The sequence below is a fragment of the Poecile atricapillus genome, chromosome Z (assembly GCF_030490865.1).
Source record: "Poecile atricapillus isolate bPoeAtr1 chromosome Z, bPoeAtr1.hap1, whole genome shotgun sequence".
Lineage (NCBI taxonomy): Eukaryota > Metazoa > Chordata > Aves > Passeriformes > Paridae > Poecile > Poecile atricapillus.
The window spans coordinates 118,797,466-118,824,549 of NC_081289.1; the positions used below are offsets into that span (position 1 = coordinate 118,797,466).

General features: G+C 42.0%; 1 protein-coding gene across 3 annotated transcripts; it reads right to left on the reverse strand.

The window, feature by feature from the left end:
* Window positions 1-803: 803 nt before the first annotated feature.
* VLDLR (very low density lipoprotein receptor) lies at window positions 804-27,084 on the reverse strand. Of its 3 annotated transcripts, XR_009280680.1 has the most exons (20): window positions 26,719-27,084; window positions 22,627-22,746; window positions 21,550-21,672; window positions 20,562-20,684; window positions 18,888-19,259; window positions 18,659-18,781; window positions 18,451-18,573; window positions 17,873-17,992; window positions 17,670-17,795; window positions 17,122-17,293; window positions 16,597-16,821; window positions 16,324-16,442; window positions 15,807-15,946; window positions 15,552-15,693; window positions 15,091-15,237; window positions 14,082-14,171; window positions 13,613-13,690; window positions 13,332-13,501; window positions 6,338-13,011; window positions 804-4,105 (listed from the first exon to the last, which is right to left on the reverse strand). XR_009280680.1 is itself a non-coding variant. In XM_058864207.1 (19 exons), exons 1-19 carry the CDS (start codon window positions 26,930-26,932, stop codon window positions 12,976-12,978), a joined length of 2,763 nt encoding a protein of 920 aa, XP_058720190.1. In that variant the 5' UTR covers window positions 26,933-27,084; the 3' UTR covers window positions 804-12,975. The 3 variants fall into 3 exon arrangements, 2 of the variants coding, with proteins under 2 accessions (XP_058720190.1, XP_058720191.1); XM_058864207.1 differs by having other exon boundaries at window positions 804-13,011; XM_058864208.1 differs by lacking the exon at window positions 14,082-14,171 and having other exon boundaries at window positions 804-13,011.

Genomic DNA, 27,084 nt, shown 5'->3' on the forward strand with positions numbered 1-27,084 from the left:
GGAACCTAAAAAAGTCACTTGAAACTGCTCTTTGTGTGTGGAGTCAGCCATGGGGATCTGTGTTTCACACCTTCCTGGGCACCAAGTTGCAGTGTGATGCTAACACAGAAATGCTCGTCTTTAACGGCATGCTTGGATGGCTGTTCAGGAATTGCAATTTTTCACTAGGTGTCCTGGTAATTAAGAAACAATAATGCTGGGAGATTTATAGCTGATGAGGTCAATAATAATTGCAATCCCTTTCTCAGGCTGCTGCTCAGTGGCTGAGGGCCACTGAAGCCCCAAAACAGGTTGTATGTAGTTATATGTGATGAGCCAAAGATGTGTGTGTTCTCTTGAATCTTTCTCTCATGATAGAACCAAATAGAAAGAATCCAATAAACTTTCTGTCTGTAATTATGTGGATAAATAGTTTCACATGTGGAAATCCCTCACACACTTTCGCACCTGTCAAGGGACACCCACCCTACTCTGTCAGGAAGAAAGTATACCTACTGCCTCCCTGAGGGACTGAGATTTGCAGTAGCAAAACAGCTCATAGATTTTCTGCTTCAGGGTCTTATTTGCCATCTTTGAATTCCTTGAGCAGAAAAACTCCTTCAGCAGGAAAGCCTGGTTTTTATTCAGCTTCATAGTACAGTGTTTGGCCTCAGTTACCAGTTACAGGACCCAAACCCCTTTTGTTAAAAAAGTAAAACCTCAGTTTAGCAACTTTACCTCAGCTTGTCTAAGAAAGACATATAATCACAAGAGAATCGACCTGGTACAGAACAAGCTCTTGAAAAAGAATGTACAAATATAGGAACAATGAATATTGAATATTTTAATTCAAAAAACCAATAACTTACTATATTTAAAACATAACCTAAAATCAAAATAGTAGAAACCAAAATAGGATGGTCTCTTTATTACAAGTAGCACTTGGTGAATCCCTTTAAATCACAGGAAAGAAAATATGTTTGTACACATGGTCTTTGGTGAAAAAGAGTGGAAAATGGTCTAACATCCTCTGATGCAGAATTAAGCATACAGATTAACACTCAAGCATAACAGTTCAGAGGAAGTATTATAGGTTGCCCCACAGCATAAGGTACATCCCTGAGCCTGGGAAAACCCATTAACATGAAAGACAATGGAAATGCTAAACTAGGAATTTATTATCTGCTGCTTTTCTTTCCCTTCTTTCTTATGGTGGAAAATAGAATATTAATGCAATATATGAGAACAAATTGAAAAGGGACAGACAGAAAAAACTATTTCCAGCTGTTCTAACAGCACTAATTTACTCATTTGTCGGCTTGGCTCCCTTTAAATGGAACATTCCAGCATTACTTTTGAGCATGACATAACCACACTTAGTGTGTGTGTGTGTACGTGTGCATGTGCACGTGGAGAGGGCACATTTTGGAAGCAGCATCACACTGCAATTTCTTGATTTTTTTGGCAGCTGGAGCGTAACATTGCCTTTTAAGTAGATTTTCTTGCATTTAATTTGTTGGATTAGCATAACTAAAATGGTGGTCATAGGACAGAAAAACATTGTGTCTCTGTCTTCTTTTCTTTCTTGGCTTGCCCTCTGACAGTATTGTATTTCACTGTCTGCCAGCTGGATGACAGACTGCCTTATGAAAATTTATCATGTTGCCCTCCATGGTGGACAAACAATGTGTCATGAGGAAAGTATCCATGATGTCATAGTTTTAGCCTCTGGTGGATCTACAGCACAAAAAAATAAAGATATAGATATAAATAAATATACAGATATTTAAAATAGATATAAATAAAGATATAAAACAGATACTTACTTCTCTGTGCAAGCTTCCTTGCTCCTGTCAGCTGCTGGCTGACATTGTTATATTTGTTAATTTTTTTCCATTAAAACATGTTACTCTGTTACATACCAAAAATTAAATCATATTCTTTTCTTACAACAATCATTTGCTCTGTTTCATGGGTCTTCATATTCAAATACAGGGGTTTTTTTGGAAGCCCTGACATGATAGTTTGGAAGAACCATGATAACGTCTCTTTCCGCTTGTTAAATAGATGTATTGCCCAAAACAGTTTATGTCTCATAATAGTGCTGGACCCACATGTGCATCTGAATACATCAGAAGATAAAATTTTGTTTCAAATTATTTTTTTTAGTTTCCTTTTTCTTTTTTAAAGTAACACAGATAATTCTATCCATTTGAATATTTAAACCTATGAAGTTGTCCTTTATCACTCAGGGCAGTTTGAATTTTAGAATGTCACTATTGAAATATGTCATATATGTTTTCTTTGCATAATTTCAAGTAAGAGAATTCCTTCTGGCATTTGACACCATGTGGTAAAAATAGATAACTCAAACCAAAAAACCAAAGAAAACTCGCCTTCGTTTCTTAAGGGTGGATCAAAATTATCCTTGAAGAGAAGGGCTATTCTAAACTCAGGGTGTGTCCTTAAAGCTTCACTGGTTTCTTAAGCTGGTATAATTGTGGCAAACCCTATCGACTCAAGCAGATTAAATTGTTATGCAATAAATATACACTCCAGACCTTCACAGCATCACAGACATTTTCTCCTCATGCAAAGACTGCTGCTTCCTGCACAGAGCAGTCAACAAGACACCTGAGGCAGAAAAGCTTTGCTGTTAATTTAACCAATTAATCTCAGTAAAATCTTCATAACCACTACCATTTAGGCTATTCTGTTCCTGGAGATTTTTCTTCTGTAAAATATTTCATGCTGAACTTAGTTAATTTTTACTTTCAGGCTATTGCTTTGGCTGTGAAGCTGCTACTTTGAGGAAAACAGGTTCTAGTCCCAGGGTTCCATCTTCTTGTGAATGATTGTGGAAGCACAGTGCTCTGGACTCCACATGATCAAATCTCACACGTAGGGTCTCAGACACAGAAAATTATGTTCTTATACTGTTAAAAAGGAAATTGTATCTAACTCTGAAGCAGTAACCAATTAAAAAACCTCCTATTACATGGTACTCCTTTTTGTAATCAGTGCCATTCCTTTTCCCCCTGTATCTAAAACTAATAATTTTGTTCTCATTTTGTTAAAAACAGGGCAAACTTCCATAAAAATTCAGGAAGAAAAAATTGTTCTGCCTTAAGTGCTACACCTGATGCCAATTGTTGTGCCTAGGTACAGTCATGCATGTATCTCAGTATGGGGCTCTCCATCTTTAGTTTCATGAAGTGAATTTTAATAAATTGTAGTAAGGATGCGAATGACAATACGACAAAATTTGCAGCTTGTTTTACATCAGATGAGCTATTCTGTTTTGCCTCTTGTATAATCAATTGTCTGTACACAAAAGATAGAAAAAAAGCTGGTCAAGGTTTTAGTGCTGTTCAGCTGCCCTTTCGCATGCCCATTAAATTACTGCACAAAGCAGACAACAATGCAGATTCAAGCCCTGAATCTTGTGTTAATAACTTGACTGCATAAATGGGTCTCCAAGTTTTGTTCAACTGTTTTTAAAGAACCACCATAGAGTGATGAAGACTTATTTGGGTGCTGGAGTGCACAGCTGCTGCAGGGAGGAGGGGGAGAGACAGCACACTTCCTCAGAGCTTGTCTGTGTCTGGCACAGGTCCCAGCTGCAAGGGAAGGAACCGAGCAGCTGTACAATCTTAGTGCTCCTTTGCTTATTCAGGGCTGTCCCAATCCCCCAGCACAAACAGGACCACTCAGCACAGGGTCTGCCAGGCTGCAGCAGTGCTCTGGGTGAGTGTGATCTCCTGCCACACCATGCTCCAAATCTGTTCAGTTCTCCTGCAGGCATATCTCTGCTCCTTTTGTATTACTGCAGAAGGGAAAGGGGATAGAAGCCAAGTTGTGAGTGGTCTGTCAACTTACCAGTGAAATTTATTTCTTCAGCACATGAACTTGAATGCTTAACACTGTTTGCAGAGAAGTAAAAAAACCTTTAATTGCTTTGATATCATCAACTATATAGGGGTGACATAGCTTCCAGCAAAAAGATGTCTCTTCTCACATTACTGACTCTGATGTCTTGCTTCCTATGTCACTGATTATCCAGGACTGCTCATGTTTGCTAATTACTTCAGGAGTCTGTTGAGAAGGAAGATCAGCACTGTAGAAACTAAAAATGAAAGCTTCATGTGGCAGTATTAACACAAAAATGAAACATTTCTTCATGACTCTTTTAAAAAAGACCAACTACAGTGGAAAAAAATGCCTACTTCCAGGGAGAAAGCAGTGCAGGATTGGAACCAAAACAGGCAAAGACAGGGAACCATTTATTTACATGTTCAGTACTACAGCTTTATCAAAGAGCTAACAAATTACTGATTTTTTTAATCAATTTTTTTTATGTCACCAGTCAATTTTTTAATAGCCCATTTTATTCACTGTCCTCCTTTAATGCAGCAAAGGATGGACAGGTTGATACAGTACATCCAGCTTCTTTGCCTAAAGACAAAATGGTATAGGGATACCTGTGTTGAACTGATTTTCACTTTTTTTCTTTGGGATGAATAAGCTAATCAGCCCAAGACACTTTCCTTTTCCTCTCCTTTAACTTACTTAATATTTTGATAAATTCTCCACCTTTTTGGGACATAGATGGTTTAACCCTATCACAATGTAAATATCACAATCACAGCAAGGTATTATAATTTCTGTTAAGTTTCAGAAAAATTTTGACTTAAAAAATATTCTTAGTAGCATAGTCCTATAAAACTGAATGGAAAAAATTGAAGGTTGGCAGCATTACACCCTCAAGGCCTTTTCTCACACTATTAGATAGATGCTTTTGAAAATGTATTTATGTTATGAATGCATGACCATTACAGTATGCATGTGTATGAGACTTCCAAACAACATAAAATAAATTCAGATTATTGTTGAATTTCCCATATTTCCCATGTAACCTGAATATATGCAAAGTATGAGTCTTGGAGCTGCTGACTGAGCCTGTATGTCAACAACAAAAAAAAATCAGTCTTTATATAAAGCTAACAGTCAGATTCTGAAACACATTTCTTTTTATTGAAAGCATTAGGCCAGTTGTGCCAAAGAACTCATTCTTATTCACTATGATGGCTGACATCTGCATTTGAGTCCGTTTCATTTTTCAAAGAACAGTGCCTTATTTTGTGTCCTTGTACCAGAAAGCCTTGTCAACTTATTGCTAAAAGAAACTAGCATCATAAAGATATGTTAATCAAAACTGAGTAATAAAGTCTGATCTAAGCTGCAAACTCAAAACTTGCCCAGCCAAGCAACCTGATTTAACTTTGAAAGGAGCTTTGCTCTGACAGTAGGCTGTACAAAATGACCTCCAAGGATTTTTCCATGGTTATTTGAAATCCGGTTAATGACACAATATTTTGTGCTTGCTCTGTTTCTTTCAAACATGCATCTTACTAGTGCAGTAAGTCTAGCAGATTGGATGTATACACAAGTGATTGGATTAAACTCCATATATATGGAATTTCTATTTTCTCTCTGCTTTTCAACAGCATGTTTAATGCAAAATATTAAAACAAGAAAGTAAATATCCTTATGGTGCACAGCTGTCATTTAGGAATGGTACTCCACAATTCAATGCCCCCACCGAGACTCTCCCAAACCACATTGCCATTCACTCCCCTCATTCCCCCTTCCCCTCCCGCTTCCCACTACAGCAGGATGGAAAGGAGAATCAGAGGCACAAAAAGTTAAAATTGGGTTGAGGTAAGAACAATTTACTGGAAACAGCAATGAGATAAGAAAATGAACAGTAACAACAATATTGATAACAAAATGAGTAAGACAGAGAAATTATATACATGGAAAGCCCATGAAATCTCAAACAGCTCTTCCCCACCATGCTTTCTCCCAACCAGAAATCTCACTCTTCTTGGAAGAGAGTCCCCTTTGCCTGCTGCTGACAGTGATCTGAGGTGACACGTAAAACATTAAGGCCTGGCTACTCCCGCTCTCTGCTATTGCCAAAGATTAACCCTGTCCTTAGCCAAAACCAGGACAATCACCTACACTGCCAACCAGAAAAAAACAGAGGCAGAACACCAGAACAACTCACCTCAGGTCTTTGCTAAAATTTGGTTAAATGATGGCATTGGGCATGTTTAAGTGAAATCTGCTTGTACGCGTGTGCATCTGTGTATGAATACAGCTATGCACATGCACCCACCGCTCCCCATGAGCTTTACAAGCTCTGGTTTATATTTGCAATAGCCTCATGACTTGGTACAAGCGGGAAAGAAGCATAGAAGAAATTTGCAGGAAACAGGAAGCAAACAGGAGAATGAGTGCAACACGCTTTCCACTTACGTAGCACATGAGATGTGTAGTAGTCTTTCATACATACCTAATCTGAAGGCAGCTTCCACTCCTTACCAAGTGCAGGACTGTATCAACTAGTCGTACTTCCAAGGTCCATGAGGCTTAAACAATCAAACACGATGGACTGGCGTACAGAGACTCTGGAGTGCCAAGGGATCCTGTGACAATTCCTCTTTGTAGCTGTGTCAGCTTGTATGTTTAAGATAAATTGCTGAACAAGGCATTTTCTTCTGTCCCAGGCGGACGATTTCTCCGAGTTTTGTTTCCTCTCTCAAATAAACTGGGCTCTCTGTCAGTACACTTCTCTGTGTACTGCTTCTAAAAGCAAACCGTAAGCTCCTAACAAGTCAAGCTATAAATTTGCCAAGATGAAAACGCATTGATTTGATTTCCTTCCTATTTGTAATAAATACAAAGAACCAAAATTAAATCATTGGTAATGCATATTCTGTACTACTGCCTGGTAATGGCCCTTTTAATCCCCATCATTTTCAGAGCTGAGCTGTGCCTAGCTGGTCTTCTGGATTTTCATTTATAGTCACACTTGAGAATGGTATTTAGTACAGCTCATAAGTTAACAGCTTGCACTGAATAGGAGTCCTATGCAAGAAGAATTAATATGGCAGCTTCACCTTTGACTTAAACTGACTTTATGCTCTTGTCTTCAATGTATTGCTCCACTTTTAATATTAATTTCTGATAATCTTAAATAACACAGGATATCTTTCTGCCTGATTATCAGTCCTTGATCCTTTGTTTCAACAGATGGATGAGGCATTGCATGCTGCCCTCAGAAGAGGGCTGGAACCTTTCCAAAAGACCCAGACTTGCTGGCAGGGACTCCTTCAAGGAGCACCTAAGGATGTTGCTGCAGGCCTAATGGAGGCCTCCCAGACTGTGTATACTGTTTTGGTTGCCCTACCTTTTGCACCGTGAGCAGTGGGGGTTCTGCATATCTTACTTTTGTTCTTGGATTTACCCATGCAGTTGCTTCTGATTGCTATGAATTTGGGCCAGGTTCCATCCTGTGAACTATGGTTAACACAAAGGCCTTATTTTATGGTATTTTATTTTATACCTTATTCTATGAGTCTTCTAAAAACAACTGAAATAGGAAGTGCAGGCAAAGCGGAAGCTGCCACATAGCTAAGCTCATCAGAGGAACTGGAATATTCTCTAGTGAGGACTGAGCTCCTCCCAGCAGACCCCTGGCTCAGCCTTGCCTCTTCAGGCGGAGTGTGAAGCTTCACTTCTTCCCTACAGGCTCTGGAGATAATTAATTTACACAAGTTGTGATTATTTCAAGTCTTCACTGATTCAATAATGTGATTGTTAGGCTCCTAATGACCAGGCTGTCTGCTTGACTTCCTTCTATTCTGAGGTAATTTAAAGGCAGTTTTATTTTCTCAGTTGCTCCTACAGTACCACATAAAAAACTGCTACTTAGTGTTAAATTAACTAACTGCTACTGTAGTGTCAAATGAGAAGAACAAAATGAATGTCAGGTCCAATTATTAATGCTACATGTCACAGCCACTTGCAGAGGCCATACTCTGGAGTGGATCCTTTTAACTACTGAACACCGAAAGAAAGTGTTGGGGTAGTTCCTAGTGAAAGTCATGCCTATCATGCTTATACAGGGAGCACTAAACAGCCTTCTGCTATAGATTCTTGGTGGTCAAGAAGGGACCCTTAGATGCTACCATGTTACTGGGAACATCCACTGCTTGCCTGTGACATCTGAATTACAAAGACAGCTAACAAAATGTTAGTTTTCAGCAGTCAGTGGGTATTTGCATCTGAAACTTAAGATGGTGAAAAATGGCTTTTTTTGAGTGGTTTTCCTCTCAGATGGATGCACTAGATCAAATAGAGAAAAGCAGATCTCATGACACCATTTGAATTATGCTCTCTGTAAGCAAGCAGTTTTACAACTTTTCTTTCTCTGCATTCACTTACATAAATTAAACTAGCAGTGCAAGCTGCCAGAAAGACAAAGGGCTATGAAGAAATAATTCTTCTTATATGCTACAATCTGCCAGCTATCCACTTCTGTCCAAGCAACTCTTCAAACTCCATTACTCAGACAAGATATATCTATACTACAATTACAAAATCACCAGGTTTTACCTTGCACCAGGAATTTGATAATGTGTATGGATCACAACCAACACCTTATACATAAAGTTCTATGGACATCCTCCAAGTCCCTCTGCCTCCAAATGACTTCAACCTATTCTTCCACCAAAAAAAAAGCTGGGAGAGAGGGGCAGTGGGTTGAACACTGCCTAATTAAAGAATTATCAGTGCTTCTTCTAGTAAAGCTGGAATGACCAAGCTGCTCCAAGTTGTACTGAGGCTTCATTAAGGATCATTATTTGTAGAAAGTTGATGGGATGAACTTTTTTTACCTCTAGAGGCACTAGCCAAAAACTCAGAAACCCTCAGTATTTGTCACTTAGGCAGTAGCAGGCACAACACGCTATGGAATTACCAAACCACAATCTAGCTTTCAAGGAAGTCTTTATTTAAATGCTCATATGAGCTCTCATATATTTAAGGGCCTGGAAAAGGAGTAAGATGTCTAAACCACACTTCTCAGTTGCATCTATCCACAAAGGGGACATTAGAACATGCAGCACTGTTTCTAGATGGTTGTGGCATTGACTGTACACAATGATCAGCCTTTCCAAGAGGCCTTTCAAAAACACTTCCCACTGGAAAGAAACAAGTCCTCTGAATGTTAATCTTTTTACATTGCTATCCAACTATTAAGTTTAAGTCTATGCACTGGCAGTACGATAAAACATTCCATATATTTTGAAGTTTTTCTCTAGGAAAGGATGTCTAGGAATGAGGGAAAAATTACCTAAAAACTGTCTACAGTTTCTCTACAGAGGACATCTCCACAGCAAAAATCCATTTCTATGAAATGCGTTTTTCCCAGTCATTTGTCTTGATTTAACGCTTAGTGTTTCCTATCTTCAAGTAATTAATTACCTAGCAAAGAGTGAAGTTTGCCTTCAGTTACCTGTTTAGGTTGTTGGGGTGGAGGGGAAGTCTCACGTATGATATGAAGCATTTTTCATTGCTTGACAGCGGTGTGGAAATGTCCCAACCAGGGCTGTGCAAGAAGAATTAAGACCATCAGTCATTCTTTCCACAGGCAGTCCTTATTTTAGATGTTTAACAGCCTGGATATTCAGTAGCTTAACTGGTTGCGCAGCCTGTCTGTCCCTCCCCTGCTCTAAAGAACTTCTCATTTGATATGGGTAAATTTCAAAGCTCTTTCAAGAGAGGAAAAGCAAAAGCCAGCAAGCCAGGAATGTATTAAGTTGGCTTTTACAACATAGCAGTCAGACTTCTCCAGACACCTTCTTCCAGTAAGTGACAATACCAACCACCATTGTGAGCCAGCTCAAAGAAGGAACAGGAGATATTTCTCCACAGACATGCTGTGCCATATCTACAGGAAGTACTGGGAGGCCTCCACCTGTATCTCGGTTGTGAAGTGAAGAGAGCTTCTGCAGCTGTATGCTTTTTTCCTTTATCTGAGGACCCCCACACTATTTCTTCCAGGATAAGTCTTTGTTGCTGTACTTTTATCTAGCAAGATTCAGCACCTACATAAAAATAGATAAATGCGTCTTCACTTTTTCAGGATAGATCTGATTGGAAAAAAGGTACGTTCATTAGAAACGTAGGCAAATACAAGTTGGGTTGGAAAAGAAAAATTGTAGGTAGCTGTAGAGGAACAAGGTCCAGAAGTGGAAGAAAATCACATGAGCAGCATCAATTCCCTTTATGTTAACTTCCCTCTGAGCAATAATGTAAAATATTTACAGTGCAATAAAAACAAAGGCAGATCAAATAAGAGGCAAAAAATGTGGGAGCAGAGGGAGTGTATTAAGAGAAATTTGCATATTTATAAGGGAAAGAAAAAGCCAGATTCAAATTTAGCTTTGCACTTACACTGGCCAGCAGATACTAAACAGAAATAAACAGTATTTAGAACCAGAAGTCTTATATATTCTTCTGGGAAGCAAAAACTATACCATTACCTTGAATACTAGCTAGTCATCTATAAGCAGAAAGCTCTTCAGAAGCAATATAAAGTCAACTTAACAGCAAAATCTGACCAAAGAGGTTATTAATGTCCCATTGCTCTGGGATACCACAAGACTGCAGAAGAGGAGCTGAGACAGGGATGATGCCTGAGAATTCCTTTAGTGGACACCAGCACAGCCACAGGGTGCTGCTGTAGGAGTGCTCAGTACAGCTGTACCACCTTAACTACACGCCAAAGGAGTCATATGATGAGGAGTACAACAAACACTTCCAGATGGCAGGGGGAAAAAATTCTGTTCAAAGAGAGGAAGGTATTTGTCATTTCAGGTTGGATCAGTTTTTATAGAAGGAATCCCTGACCACTCTCTAAGCCTGCTGTGGAAGTACACAATGATTTCATAATACAGAAATGAAGAGGGGCAGGAAAGAATAAACCTAGTGAGACTAAAAACCAAACAACATTTGCAAATAACTACAGGCCATCTTATATAATCTCCTGCTACTGCCTGATATTCCACACTTCTCCCTCCTGTCATATGAAGCCATGGGAGTTTTATCTGGTAAAGTGTTAAGTCCCCTTTAGAGTATAGGAACAAATTTGGTTTGTCAAGCCACTATATTTTGTTCAGCACATTGGAGTAAGTCAGAAAACTTTACTCCAATTCCTAGAGCCCACAGTGTCTGTAAAAAATACCTCAGGTTCCCAAAACAGACTTAAGTTGCTACCTCAAATAAATATTAACCTCGGGAAGAAAAGTCTTTTACTTACTGGTCTTTCCTTACACCATTTGGTATGATACTTGTAAGAGCAACAAACATCAGCAAAATAGAGCTGCTCTGTACGAAGACTGGGTAGGCAGAGCATTTTGCCCGTAATTAGCTGCCATGTGAATCTACAATCAACCATCTGACTGAGAATTATGTTTGAACACAAATACTTCAGAGTATCCAGAGTTAGAACTGAAAAAGATGAATTCTACCCCATAACTAACAAACCTCACATATTAGGCAGCTATGAAAGGCACTTTATCCCAAAAAGTACATGGTAAAATAGATACAGTATTGCTAGCCAGAAACTTTAGAGGCCCCCTTACATCCTAATCTTTGCAACACAATTTAGTCCACATGAGTTCCAGATATCTTAAATGTCTGCAGTCAAGAGTTGCCAGATATAGATGGTTAGAAGCTTCAACTCACCGAACAGTGTTGAACTTGCTAGAAACAACTTATTTTAAATCTGCACAAGTTGGCAGCTATCCTCATCTGCTAATAAATGAGGCAACAATACAAGAAGACCATTAAGAGAACAGACCCCAGCTGTAACTGCAATGAAAACAGGCATTAGAAGCAAGCCTAGGAACTTATCCAAGTTCTGACTTGATGATTTTCATTCTTATTATTTCAGAGACATTGACTGAGAATGATTTAACATGCCATCACTAAAGCACAACCAAGAAATTATTGCTTCTTCCAAACTACATCTTACCCTTGAAACTGCATCCCTCCCCACCATAAGTAATTTTTTCTTACCTTGAAGGGGGAAGGACTAGCAAGAGTCAAGTAGCATGTCATACTACAAAAGTTATGGGGAGTTAATTGCCAGCAGCCTGACACTGCAAGGACCCACACTCACCTGTCAGACCATGCTCTGACCCATCTCCATTTCACATATCTGTCAATGCTGCCTTTCAAAACCTTGCAGTAGCAGTTGAGTAATTTTAGCCAGCGTCAGTCCTAACTTAGAAGATCAGCCAAGCTTCTCCTTGTGATAGGAGACTCACTCTGTCCATTACTCTGCATAGACTATCAGTCTCAAGAACAAACATGCCACCTGGCAAGTGTCTTTGCTGCCTAGAATGCTGCTGAAATAACTGAAGAAATACTTCATGATCTAGCTAGCAGTGGTAGTGCAGCCTACTAAAGCTTTCAACTTAGGAGATACATCCTTTTACTTCGATGCTAACATAATAATCAAGAACAATATTTCAACTGCTTGACTCATTTTATTTTTATCCCCTTGGCTGCATTTGAGTTTTACAGTGGTTTCTTAAAGATCATTCATTCTTGTAGGCCTCTAAGAGGTAATGGACAAGATTGTTTCAATCATACATATAAAATTACTTTTGTTTACAAATTTTTGGCAATCATAGTAACCCGTTTTTTCCTATTGCCATTGCCCCAATCAATGAAAAAGAGTGTGTACAATAATTTACATCTGAAGTATCTCAAAGTGCTTGATAGTGATTTTCCAATAGTTATTTACAAGTGGCCTATAGACATATGTACAGGTGTTACAAGTTGTGGCTGGAATATGGCTTTCTATGGAAAGTGCTTTATATTTGGTCAGTGATGTCACTGACTAACCAACCCAAGGGTTACTGATAAAACTGTAACCGCTAACAGCTGAATTGTTGTGGACAGGTATTTACAGAGTTGTTAAGCTGTAGAAAATAACTATTTACACAAGTGTTCCATAAATACAGAAAGTATCTTCTTTCTTCCAAGAACGGAGGAAGTCCTTCAGCCACAAACCTGGTTACTATCCCCAAAGAACATAAGACACAAGTAAACTGAAAGTGATTGCTGATCCAGTGCTCACGCCATATCATCATCTGTGCTGACAACAGATATCTGTAAAAAAATAAGTACAAGTTGGCTACAGTTGCATTAATGAAAGACATAAGGCAACACACATCATGGCTAATTCTGCAGGCTAGTGACCACATTCAGCACAGATTACTCCAAGCTGGGTACAGACACTAGCTACCTACCACAACTTTAACCTTGATTATAGGTAAAGTTGTCAGATGATTCACCCCAGTAGTTTGTCTGCAGCCAGGAGCTTTCAAAGGCAGAGACCTCTCCTAAACTCAACTCAGATATCCTTTGGCAGTCTTTCTCAAAGTATTAACCTGGAGTCTCAGGCGTAACAGGTTAATAGGTTTACTTACTGCAGGGTAGGTGTGTCCTACTGAACCACTGTGTCTTCCAATATCAATTGTGAGGTCCTCTTCTGTAGTTTTTAGGTAGACTGGATTATCAAAATTCATACTTTTCATGTTCTTGTGCTGCCAGTTACGCCACATGAAGTAGCCAGCTGCTGCAGCCATCATCAGCAATACTACAGGAAGACAGATTGCAAACATGGAGTAGAGTCAGGTCAAGCTCCTAAGAGTGCTAAGACTCCTAAGACCCACATGGGGTCCCAAAGCCTAGTAAATGTTGTACTCACCAGCAGGAAGAATGATCCAAGCTGCTGATGTTCTTCCAGCTGCAGCTACTTCAGAGGTTGTACCACTAGTGTTGAATCCTGCATGAGAATTTGCCGCAGTGAGTTTGTGTACTGACAGGCAGGCAGGCTGTCATATGCAAGCATTCCCCAAACCCAGAAGCTCCTATTTGATTAGCTTCTCAGTAGCACACTGCTAGAACAGCCTAACATGCTTCATCCTGTATTAGTTGGAAGCTTTCTTTATTGCTTGCCTTCTCTGAGCACTCCTGGGATTTCATGGAACCCACAGGTTCCACATTGTCCTGTGAACTGAATCTATGTAACACATGCTCCAGCTGTTACACTACACAAATGATCTGGTCTGTGTTCTCTACTCGCATGCAAAGGAGAAAACTTCCAAGTAGGCTAGTTGGTCAGTTTGCATTTAATTTCTCTAATGTTTAGCAGTGTGAGTTATTGGGACCAGTACCTCCAGGAACTAGTCCAACAGTTGGAGATTTTTCTGTTGTGCTGGTATCTTTAGCCTCAGTGTAAGCCACAGTTGTTCCAGTACCTGAAACTAATTATAGATCAAGAACTAATTATAGATCAGTAAATCCTGAAGTTCTGCAATGGCTTTGCTATGAGAGCCGTGATAGTGAAGGTTTAGCAGATGGCAAAAATGATCATGCAGCTTGTTAGCATCACTGGGAACACTGACATTAACTATTTCACTAGCACACCCTCAGCAGAGAGTTCTTAATGGCAAGTAGTTCCAAGAACAAGGCCAGACAGCTAATGAGAAAATAATTACAGGCATTTAAAGTCACAACAGTTGTAAGCCATCCCACCCCTCACAAAAGGTTTTCTGAATAAGGTTTTAGTTTTACAAATTTACTGGTTAGGTACAACCCTTGATACCCATATCAACCTTTTAGAGCAGCCAAGGAAGGCCAGCATCCTTGCATTTAGCACTCTGTGGCTGTCAGAATCAACATGCAATATAGTCAGTGGCACCTTGGAGTTTCTAGTTCCACTCTACTGGACAAAGTAAACTTGCTGCTTAGTCAGTGCTGACAACAGTAGCACAGCAGCAAGTTCATCTGGACCAAAAAAGTGGTACAAACCTCCTTGGATAACAACATTAGCTAATCACCTTTTGAACACTGTATTTATATGTACAGCCATGATAGTTTATACCCCTATTTTATAAGAGGCCGAGTTTTGTCCTTGTGCTTGCTGTCTGCAGAAAGTCATGGAGGTACAAGGCCCTATTGCAAATGATGATGATGCAGAAGTAAAGCATGGACTTTAAACAGCAGACTCTGAGGGCCATATTAATGCGTAAGATTCCCCCCATCCAAGATGTAATTACATCAGATTAATTTTAGCAAAGCTGTCAGCCTATAGTACTGTATTTCCTTCCCACTAACAGGTTCAATACTCTCCAACTCTTTTCCCCATTCATCCTGGGAAAGATCCTAGTTGTGTTACAGTACCTGTACATCTCAGACCATCCTCCTGCAAGAAGTACCCAGCAGGACATGCACACGTGTACTTTGGAGAATGTTCATTTATCTGAGGAGCAGGAAGGCACAGGTAGCTACACCCTCCATTTGCCATGTTCTCTTCACACCAGTTCCTACCTGTTGGTACAGCAATTAAGGAGTGAAATAGAGTGAGCCTTCACGCTCCAGGTCTGCAGCAGAACTATTTGCTCAGCAATTGTTTTAGTAGAATTACTCCTCTCAGCTGGTTATAGATTTGTATCTGCTCTGCCCAAGAAAGGGCAATTGCAACTAGACCTCTCAAACCCCATGGGGCTGCCTGTGTTAGAAGCTCCAAGCAAAAGTAGAAATGGACAGCTATACAGTGAAAGGATACCACTTGCCACCATCCAAGGCAGGGCAGACTTCCTATAAGTATACACTGACTTAATTATAGATTGTATTGAAATTACCTGAAGGCTGAACAAGTTCATGATACACAATGATGTCCTGTGCATCATTGAGGTTGTTCACTAGGGTGATCAACTCGGTTCCAGTAAATTTGTTGGCACCATAGACTGCCTCATTCTCTCCGTCAATCCAGTACACACGGTCCTAAAAGACAATGTCATTGCATCCCATCACCTCCATGATACCATCAGCCCCATCATTCCTGCCACATACCAGCAAGAGGATCTTTGACAATGACTATAGGAAGTCATTCTTACCTCAAAGATGGTTAGAGCAAGAGGATGAGGAAGGAACATATGTGATTTCAGCACAATTCTACGATCCTGGCCATTCAAGTCCACACTTGACAGCATGTGCAATTTAGAATCAAGCCAGTACAGGCGGCTTTTTACAAGATCTAGGAGGGGGAAAACACCAAATATATTTAGTGCCCACATGGAGGAAACCTCCAAAACTTGTTGCAAGAGCTAAAACATCCACAGGTTTGAGAATAGTGGCAGTGCTGCCCTAGTTTCTTACCACTCCAGGATACAGAGGGCTGCTGCCGTGATGCCTATGTGGCCTGTGCCTCAACTACAATATAGAGCAGTTCACGGAAAGTTACTATTTCAGTATCTGAGAAGTGCTGATGCCTGTTGCAATGCCTTCAGGCATACAGAAGCTTCCCTTTCTCAGAAGCTGAAAATAGTTCTCTGAAGAATGACCTTGGCTTTTTTAGCAAAAAAATTGCTAAAGCTCCAGAATACCTCTGGCACAGAGACAAGTTCAACATACCTAGAGCAATTCCATTAGGCCATTGGATTTCTGTTGTCACAAGCTGCTGTCTGTCAAATCCATTCATTCCTGCTTTTTCAATTTTTGCTGGCTCACCCCAGTCTGACCAGTACATAAAGCTGTGAAGCAGAATTTATGTTGTATGATGCACTATAGTACTGTGTAGTATCACTCTTTATTATGACCAATAACTAACAAAGGCCACCTAAGTCATTTATCAGAACATGTAGTTGGTAGGTCCGCTCTTTTAAAAGAACCTGGACAAATACTCACCCAGAGATAGGATCTACAGCAATAGAAGCTGGCTCTCTCAGCTCAGAGAGAAACAAAACCTTTCTTTTTGTGCCATCTAGGGTAGCCACTGAAATGGTCTTGGCAGTTGAGTCAGACCAGTAGATGTTCTTATAAACCCAGTCAACAGCAATTCCTGCAGGGCTGTGTATGTTGTCCAGGATTCTGATGTGAGTTCCAACTTTATCACGGGTATCAATAGAAGCACTGGAATACAAGAATTACTCACTTTCAACCACTTCCTCCACAGATACTATCCCTTGGCACACCACAGCAAATACTGCCAAGTTTTCAGGCAGAAGATGTATGTGGGACTTTCCAGAGTGCCTTTTGTACAAATGTAGCAGCAGTTACTAGGAAGCAGTTACTAGGAACTTGCATCAGCTGTACTTTGTCTTTAGGCCACCAGGAATCCAGTTTTCATTACCAGAGATTAGGGAAATAGCTTGGGTAAAACACTGGATGGTTTAGGGAAGTACACTAGGTTAAGAAGCTAAGCCTATTTACCTGAAGATTGCTTTTTGGCTGAAGTCTGCCCAGTAAAGTTTTTGCTCAGCAATATCAGCATCTAGAGCTATAGAGTTTCTTAGCTGTTCTACAAGCTGAATGTATTCTTTTCTCTCAAGGCCAATCTTCCTGATGTCCCGGCGGTTGGTGAAAATTAGACTTGGCTCTTTCCCTGTGAAAAGAGTTTAAGTGTTATCTGTACTTCTAGATATTCAGTCACATGCTTTTCTTTTACAAAAAGTTTTAAGTCATCCTATTTAGTATTTGCCATTCCACACTTGGTAGCAGATGCTGACAGAGGTCTTGGCTGTACCATACCTCATCCTTTGCTCCCTCCACAACTTGATGGGGAAAATCCTCCTGCCCAGGGAGCAGATACAAGTAGTTTATGTAAGTCAGCTTTAAGAATAGTATCATGGCATCATTCAAAGTGTTAGTAATGACCAGTAACACCACAACAGCTAGTGTAAAAGCCACAGTACTATAAAGTGCATCACGTGCTCACTTGTTTTAAAGTGGGGATATAAGAACCTTAGGTCAACACTCACCAACTGCCTTGCACACCCCAGTAGCAAGATCCATCTGATAGCCACGGCTACATTCACATTTATAGCCCCCTTTCAGGTTGATACAGATCTGACTACAGATACCAGGGTTCTGACATTCATCAATGTCTGTAAAAACAAAAATTTCATTTATGTTCACTTCCATTATCATCAGTAGAGTCCATGTTAAACTACTAGATACTTGCCTCCACAGGTTCTCCTGTCCAAAAGCTCAAACCCAGCTGGACAGTCACATTCATAGCCAATAATGAGATCTCTGCAGATATGAGAGCATCCACCATTGTTCACCAGACATTCATTTACATCTAGAAAAGAGAATTGGCCACTTCTGAGAAGGCATGCATGTTTAGTCTTACAGCCTTAGCCATAAAACATTTCACCAGGTACACATCTATTTCCTAACAATGTCTGCCGCATCTGATAAACTATTCTGGCACTTGAATTCATATGCAAGAGAACCATCTGAAATTCACATACACTCAGCTGTCAGCACCTTCTATGTGTTACAAGCAGGCAGCAATAAAGATTGAGGCTCCTGAAGTTTCAGTGTTTCTAATGCATTCAAGTGCCTTCTTGGCTACAGAGAAATCATCCTATCAGCCAGTTTGGCTAGGATAAAATGAGCCTATTAACTAGGCTGGTCTCAGTTGTAAGTTTGTCATCAAGAAGTGCCAATGGGCATTCCAGCTGACATCTGACAACTCAGAAGCTATATCCAAGTACATCTAGTAGTCAACATTGTGCAAAGAGTTTATTCACTTACTACACTCCTTGAGGGGCTCATCACTCCAGTCCTTGCAGTCTCTCTGCTGGTTACACACTTTATTGATATCTATGCATTCTCCACTTCTGCACTTGAATTTGCCAGGTCCAGCGCACTGAATAACTGACATAATGAAGATTGTAAGGGTGATTACCAGCTTCAACAGATATTCTGCAAAGATTTTATTCTTGCTCAGTTCCACACCTACCATTGTTACAATTTGCTTCATCTGTGCCATCGAGACAATCTCTCACACCATTGCACTGCCTACTCCCATGGATGCAGTTTCCATCTTCACATCTGAACTGGTCTGGTCTGCAGGTCCGAGAAGCTGAGGACACAGCCATTAGAGACTTTTACTCCTGAGATTTACTGAAGCAAAGGAAATCAAAGAGGAATCAAGCAGTACCTCCTAGAGAAGGAACAAGTCAACTTACGGCAGTTGATTTCATCACTTCCATCCTTGCAGTCAGGATCTCCATCACAGCGCCACTTTTTGTGGATACATTCACCTGAGCCACACTGTACCTCACTGGCAGAGCACTTCACAGAAGGTGCAGGCTGACGGCCACATTGCTCTAGAGACTCATCTGAGCGGTCAGAGCAGTCAGCATCATCATCACACACCCAGCTGAGTGGGATGCAGGTCGAGCTCTTGCATTGGAACTCATGAACTCCACAGGTAGGAGGTGCACACTCCAGCTCATCACTACCATCACTGCAGTCATCTTGACCATTGCAGACAAAGCTCTTGGAAATACATTGCCCACTGCTGCATGTGAAGTCTGCTGGACTACAAGTCACATTGCCTGGGGTAATGGGAGTAAAAGAAATTAGCACATTATCACAAGAAGGCTGACTTTTGTGTGAAGGTATTTTGTTTTGCAGCTGTTAGCTGATAGAAGATCAGCATCCTGTATAAGGCAATAGGGAAGCTTAAATGACCACCTACAGGACATTTGGGTTCCACAGACCAGCCTCTTTGCCATTGGACATTGTAAATCCAATCTGATAGGCGTCAGATTTGAACTACTGAGTGAAAATTATCTTCTGAAGTAGCTAGGTTGTCCTACTCTTCATATTGCAAGTCTTTCAGAGAACAGGGTCTAACCTTGTCAAAGACAGAAGGTAAGAGAATTGCTAACTCAAGAGTACAGACTAAGATTAAGGTAGTCTGATGGTCAGCATGTACTGCAGTTTGAAATGAAAGTGTTCTGAGCTGGTCCTCAGGACAGCAGTGACCCATTTGCCTGGACCAGTGGGGATAACAAATTAAGATCTTGCCCGAGGTGATCCCATGGTTAAGCACACGCATGCAATTTATGTCAGTACAAATTATGCTGGTTTAATAGCAATGTAGCTAACAGCTCAGTATGCCTAGGCTCACAGTTTTATCAGCTTCATTAGAAACACTGTCTGTAGATTTACTTGTAGATAAATGCATTAGTTTGCTGAGTAAGTTGGCAACGCCACAGACACATAGCAAAAGTCTGGAGATCTGTGTCTTATAAGGCCACCCAGGTAAGCTGGTTCTAATGGAACCCAGCCATGTGGCTTTGGTTACAACAAATATTTCTGAGGACACCTCAGAAAACTCATATATATGCAAATTCTTTTGAATAAGCCAGGAATTCTGCACTCTAATGCTGTAAGTGGCAGCTCTACTTGTGTACCAGCCTGAAGGTTCTCCCCCGTTGCCACTCAAACACCAGAAATCCAGCTTCACAGATATTTCAGGATAGGCCTATAAAGTATATCAGCTATGCCCCTAGCTAAAAATTGCTCCTCTTCTTTTAGGAGACAATTTGTTAATGTAAGCAGCAATTTCAGAAATTCTCCAGAGAACAAGGTCTGACAGTTGGCTTGCCAGGTGACTAAGCCTACCTATGGCTACTGCCAAAATTAGCAAAGAAAGACACACATCAAAAAGCTGACATTATTGTAGCTCTTAACTTTGCAGGATAGAGGAGTATTAGAAAAAGTTTGCTTTAAGTGTCTGCAAAACAAGATGAATGTACAAGAGATACTAATACTATCAAAAATTCATCTCCCCAGCTAGCTCCTTTCCAGATAAGTCAATTTCAATTAACAGCCACGATTTCTCTCCTTACCACAATTCTGTTCATCTTCTTCACTGTCACAGTCTTTTTCACCATCACATTTCCAGGACACAGGGATACACTGAGTTGACTGAGGACCACAGCTGATTTCATTTACCCGGCATGTTCTCGTATCTATTAGAAAAAAGCTTAAGTTCAATCTAAAGGCTACTGATCTTGGGTTTCAGCATTTGTGCTGAAAACTGAGACTGAAAGGCTTCAGGTCTGGACAAAGTTGCAGTTATTTAGATGCCTAAATAATGTCTGTATAAATTGATGGAAAAGGCTATTCTATTCTGTAGTGTTTAGTTAAAAAAGATATTTCCAGTCCCTAAGAGATAAGTATTTTATGGGAACCTTTGTTGTGGTAGCTTTGTGATTGCACTCTAGTTATACTACAGCAGCTTGAGCTACAACAAGTACTAGTAGGGAGGAGTAATGCCAAAGTGCACTACGACTTGGAGCGGAGTATTCCCTACCGTGGCTCCTATTGATACAGGAAAATGACATTTCCTTTATTTTATTTGCTTGGTGAGTTATGATACTTCGGACCAGAGTTGCTAATCCTGGGACCTCACAGTCAAGCCTCTGCACTACTGCTTCCCACAGCCAACATGTAGTCAGATACTCAGTCCCTATGTTAGCTTTGGTAGTATTTGGACTGCAATTGCCAAGTAGCTGCCTTGGAGAACAGTAATCACTTGGACAAACCACAGTGATGGTCAGGCCTGCCATGCTCTACTTGCTGCTTCTGACTGTGAGCAAAACCTGGTACTTGTTATCTCTTACCAGTACAACTGCAAGACTGCCCACTCAGTTCTGCATCTTCTTAAGCAGTGAAATGTCTCCTCAAGACCCTGACAAGGCCAAGCACTTAGGAAGGTGCTCCCCAAGACAAGTTCATCCTTGTTTTAGGAGGAGAGCCAGACTGCAAGCAGGCAAGAAGTCAAACTGCTCCTCCTCACAGGCCTGGGGACACCACCATGCCAGGTACACTTACGGCACAGTTCGGAACTCTCATCAGACCCATCCTCACAGTCCGGATCCCCATCACACTGCCATCTGTTAGGCACACACTGACCACTGAGGCACACAAAATCAGATTCGGCACACGTCTTCTTCACTGCAAGGGAGAAAAAGACACTTGTTTAGAGACCAGAGCTTAGCTTATTTATTGCTAACAGGGATCAGCTTCATGGCCCTAGAAAGTTATTCAATATCTTTGGTTCATGGATGCCTGGTGTTGTCCCCTACCAACCCAGCAAACAGTGCTGCTAAACACTTCCTACAGAGTTATTCTGTGCACAGAGAAACATTTATATTCATCTAATCAGGCACTGAAGGACCACTGTTGCTAAAGAGACTAAGCAGGTTAGTCTATATTAGCTGCTGCTTTGAACAGACTTGAGTTAAAATAAGACCTATTGATATTAATATTTGGGTTTTTAACTCTGAGTTTATAGTCAAGGCATTTGATTTGTCATTACAGAAGCATGGTACTATGTAACTCTAGGGTAATAGTTTAGATCTGCTTAAAGAGACTGGCCCTTCAACCATACCAGTGATGGATATAGAGCATGCTTTGCCTGGTCTCCAAGTAAATCTAGTCATCTATCTTGGCTTCTATGTCTGCTTAAAGCAAGGGCTGGCAGCCAAAGCTAGACTTAATGTTTATAGGAGACACAGCAGAATCACTTGCACATATAAAACAGGACTTTTAACCATGGAATAGCCAACAGCAGAGCGCTAATGGCAAGTATTTTCTATTATGTATTCAAGAAACAACTGAGAACAGGCTTATATTCTGTTCCTGTCAGTCATCACTCTCACAAGTGAAGAATTTTGGTCACAAGCTTTGTCTCAGCTGCCAATTTCGGGAGAGTTAGATAACACTCAGGAAAATTCAATTGCCTCAGATGGATACAAGGAATCAGAAGTGATTATTCTAAGGAATTTGTCTTTGAAGTCTGACTGCCAGAAGTGCTGGACAGGACAAGCATCTCTCCAGCTATCCAGTGTTAAGTCCCCACTTCCAACTAGCACACACTACTACAGAGGTATTACATTGATTACTTACCACAAGCACTTTCATCACTGCCATCTGAACAGTCTTCATCACCATCACATTTCCAGATTTGAGGAATACAACGTCCATTACCACATGCAAACTGGGATTCTTCACATTTTGCTCTTGCACCTTCAATGAAAAAAAGAACCTAAGCCTTGATACTGTTAAGCAGTATCTTTTCACTTTCCCCACTGATCAAGAAGCTACCCAGCCTAATAAAGAGCATAACATCCACATGAAACCAGATCTGAGCTCCAAATTTTGCAATCACCTTATTCAATCATGAAAGTAGAGCCAAAAGCTTTCCTTCACAGTACAAGTGCAGAGTTTAAGCACCACAACCATCCACCTGCCAAACAGCAGCAAACAGTCTCAGTGTTATTCTTACTGTTTTCTTCTTCAAGACAGGGTGAAGACTTGAAAAATGTGTGCCCACAATTACTTCTGCTGCCTTGCATCTAGCATCGCATTCTCAAAACTCTTCAAACTTTAAGCAAACTGGGTTTAAATTTGATTAATGCCAAGCTGGATTAGCATTTCAATGCTCTGCTGCTAACACATTACAGCAGAATCCCCACGACATCTCTAAAGGTAGCTTAGATAACTACTTTGTAGCTGAGCAAGTTTTCATGCTTTATGTTACTCCTCAAACAGCAGCACCCAGAGAGATTCTCACACACTAATAAGAAGTGTGATGCTAAAAGAGCAAAGTAATGTAGCACTTCCTTCTGGACGAAAGTCCATTGTTTCACAACTGGTAAATCTTGATTTGTTAGTACGCTTGAGTAAGGTACTGCTTTCTGCAAGATCCTTGGAGTGCATTTTCCAGAGTATCTTCAGCTCTATAACTGTATGACCCCCATCCCTCAAGGGAATATGCCTTGTCTTGGAAACCCTGTTATAACTGTCACTAAAAGCAGCAGCCTGCATCTTCAGCAGCTAAGCCAGAGCTGTTCCACTTAATGCACGCAGGCAAGTGTGTAAGATTGTGCATCAGCATTGGCTGCACATGCCTAAAGCACGATGCAAGACTCCTGATTCTTCTTGGTTTATCACATCATTTAGTGAGGGTGCTTTGTCCTGGCGTTCCAGAGCTCAAAGGACATCAGATTTTAGTAGAGCATTATTTGTTATTTTATATCCTCTCTGTATGACATGCAAAACGCAAGACAGTTTCCAAGCAGAAGGAAGGTACTCAGCCATTTTACATTATATTGGCTAGCCACCACACATGAGGCACTCACAAATGCTGGACAGTATAAGCAAGAATAACATAAGAGCAATTCTATCTGCTGAATATCTTCTATAAATCCATGATCAAGATGTGAAACAGAATCTTACTGAGTTCTGCTAATGTTTAGTAGCCTTACTGGAGAAGTAAAGCAGTAACCCAGTTGTTTGAACAGCTAGCAACATTTTTCATGGCAAGTGTGTTCAAAAAGCATCAAAAATCAGAACACCAGCTCTTGTGTATACTGTTTCCTTTCCTGGTTGAGAATTACACCAGCATGTGCTTTCTAACTGTGGTTTTGTAAAGCTACTACTACTGCTTGGTCATGGTCTGTCAATCATTTGGCTTTCCTTGTGCAAGACAGCACACTGCAGCCACCTAAGAGTGGGAGTAGATGCCACAATTAGAAGCTTGTTCTAAACCTAATACCTTGCTGTCCAGAAACCTCTAGAAGGTTAGAGTTGTGAGCCCTGGTCATGTATTTCAAGTTTTACTGTACTACTACATAAAATATACAACTGATTCCTGCTAGCTTTGGGACTTTCTCATCTAGGCGCTCAGAGTCAGAACAGTCAACCTGCCCAAAATAGCATACAGAGATATTAGACTAAGCCTGCCTCTAAGGAGACCCCAAAATAACTCCATGGTCCTTAGTTAATCTATTTCAAGCTAGAATAACCAGAAAAGGCTTGCTGAGGCTGCCTAGTGCATTGTAACTTACAAATGAAATATCATTTTGACCAAATGCTACAGGGAAGCTACACACAAACTGAAACCACAGAGCTTGGAGTAACAGCTGTAACTTTACAATTAGAATCCTAACAACAAGACATTGCTTCTGCAGCTGACACCAAGTGAAATGTCAGAGCAAGTCCTTTTAGTCCATAAACAAGTAAAAAAATCGACAAGACCTAACACCCACACAGGTGCACAAAGGTAAAGGTCAGCATCTGCTACTGGCTCCTGAAGATGTCTGTCAGACTCTAACAACCACTTGAAATGAGCTTCAGTTAAGATGGCTACTTACAGTCAGTAACTCTGATTCCCTGTTTTACACCAAGCACCGTTCTATGTCATGTAACCATTTAGTTAGATTAGATACTACCAGTCTAATCCACTGCTATTTGAAGCAATGGAGTCATACCACAGTTGCAGTTTCAGTCACTAGACACCTAATGATTTTTGGATCAGCATCAATTAGCTACTAATTCAAAGCCTCCCTTTATGTGCTTTTAACATAGTAGAAGCACCTCCACACATTTTCTCTTTCTTTGGAATACGTCAGAGCCTGTGATTGTTAAGATATTATTTTACTGTTCCCTAGGTAACTGCTTACTAGAAGTTGGCCCATAAGCAGCAATGGGTGTGGGGCGAAGGAGCACAGTTACACTGACTACCCAAGTTAAACTACCTTTCTCTGTATCTCTGCTATCACTGCTAGTCTCAGCCCCTTAAGCAAGTTGCCAGATTACTTGTCTGGGCAGCTTCAAACATGTGACACTTGTGTACTGTCATCTGACACCAAGTCCCAGAAAAGCTTCCAACCGTGATTGGGAAACGTTGTGAGAGCTCACACAGAACTAGCTTAGACTTCTCCCAGACCCTGGCAATTGCAACTATTAGCAGAAGAGAGCTGATGGGGACACTAACTCAAATTGAAGGAACAATCAGAATAACTTGGCTAGCTAGCCTACTAATTACCCTCCACTGTGTATCTCTTGCAATGATTCCTGAGCACAGGACAGTAGCAGCTTCACTGCCAGCCAGCTTGGTCCTTCATTCCACAGCTGTTTAACCATGCCTGTTGTGGACTAGGCATGGGAGTAATCTACGTGACTGGGAGACGAGAGGTGACTAGGCAGACATTTCTTCTCTCTTTGTATGAGGACTGGATACAAACAACAACATGCTGGCAGTGGTCTACCCGACATACCTGGTGTCTGAACTATTCCACACTTATAGGAAACACCGCCAAGATCACTTACACCTTTAGAACAACAGTCAGGAGATTTAAGACCCATACGACAATGTAGACCTCAACTGACCTCCTCCTACCTGGGAGAGCAGGCTGGAGCTCAGCTTCTCAAGGAAGAAAGGAGGCAGACAAATGACTACCTCAACTTAAGAGTAAAATGTTTTTAAATGACCATCCAACTGGCTCAGTGTGCAGGACCCCTGCCAATAGGGGCAACAGCTTGTACGCCGGGAGGCAGCCCTGGAGCTGGCCACGAGCAGCGCTACTGGCGAGCGAAGCCCCGGCAGCGGAGACCCAGCGCCGGCAGGACTAAGCCTGGCCACCAGGTGGAGATCCCTCACGCTGGTTACCCCGGACCCTGAACTAGAGCCATGCCAACACCGCTGGGTAACACAAAGCCTAAGTTGTACCGCAGTTTGACAGCACCCTTAGCGCCGCGAGTTTCCCAAGCGCTCCTCTTTCTCCCCCCAAAACAGAGCCCCAATCCTTCCCGACCCTCCGCGTCAGCCCCAGCCCTCAGACCCTCCCTCTTAGCATCGATCAGGAAGCCGGGCCCCTCCCGCAGCAGGCGGGTGGCTCCCGGGGCTCGGTCCCCCCTCACAGCTCCCGCCGCCCCGGGCCCCGGGGGAAAGGCGGCGCCTGGCCCGGCACGCGGGGCGGCGGGGCCGGCGCGGCGGCAGCGCCCCCTGCTCACCCGGGCCCGCCCCGCTCCCCCTGGGACAGCGGGCCGGCAGCCCGAAAGAGCGGGAGAAAATAATGCGAAGCAAAACGATAGGGTGGTAGGAGACGAAATCGCCGCGGCGGGCAGCGGCGGGCAGCGGCGGGCAGCGGCGGGCAGCGGCGGGAGGTGCCCCGGCGATCCGCGCCCCAGCCCGCTCCCCAGTCCCGCACTCACCGTCGGCGGCGGCGCGCAGGCAGCCGAGGGCGAGCAGCAGCAGCAGCGCCCAGCAGCGGGGGACCGCCCGCCGCCCCGCGCTGCGTCTGTCGGCTGAGGCGCTCGGGTCTCCGTGCTGCCGGTCCAGCCACATCGCCGCGCCGGGGACGGGGTGCGCGGGCAGGCAGGAGCTGCGGGCGGAGAGCCGAGGAGCAGAGGCGGCAGCCGGAGACATGCACGAGGGGGGAAGGCCGTCCCCGCGGCGCTCTTATAGCAGCCGCCCGGCCGCCCTGCGCGCCCGCTGGTGACTCACGGCGCCGCGACGGGCCCCGGTTGGCTCCCGCCAGCGCCGCCCGCCCCCGCTACCTCCTCCGCGGCACCTGCGGC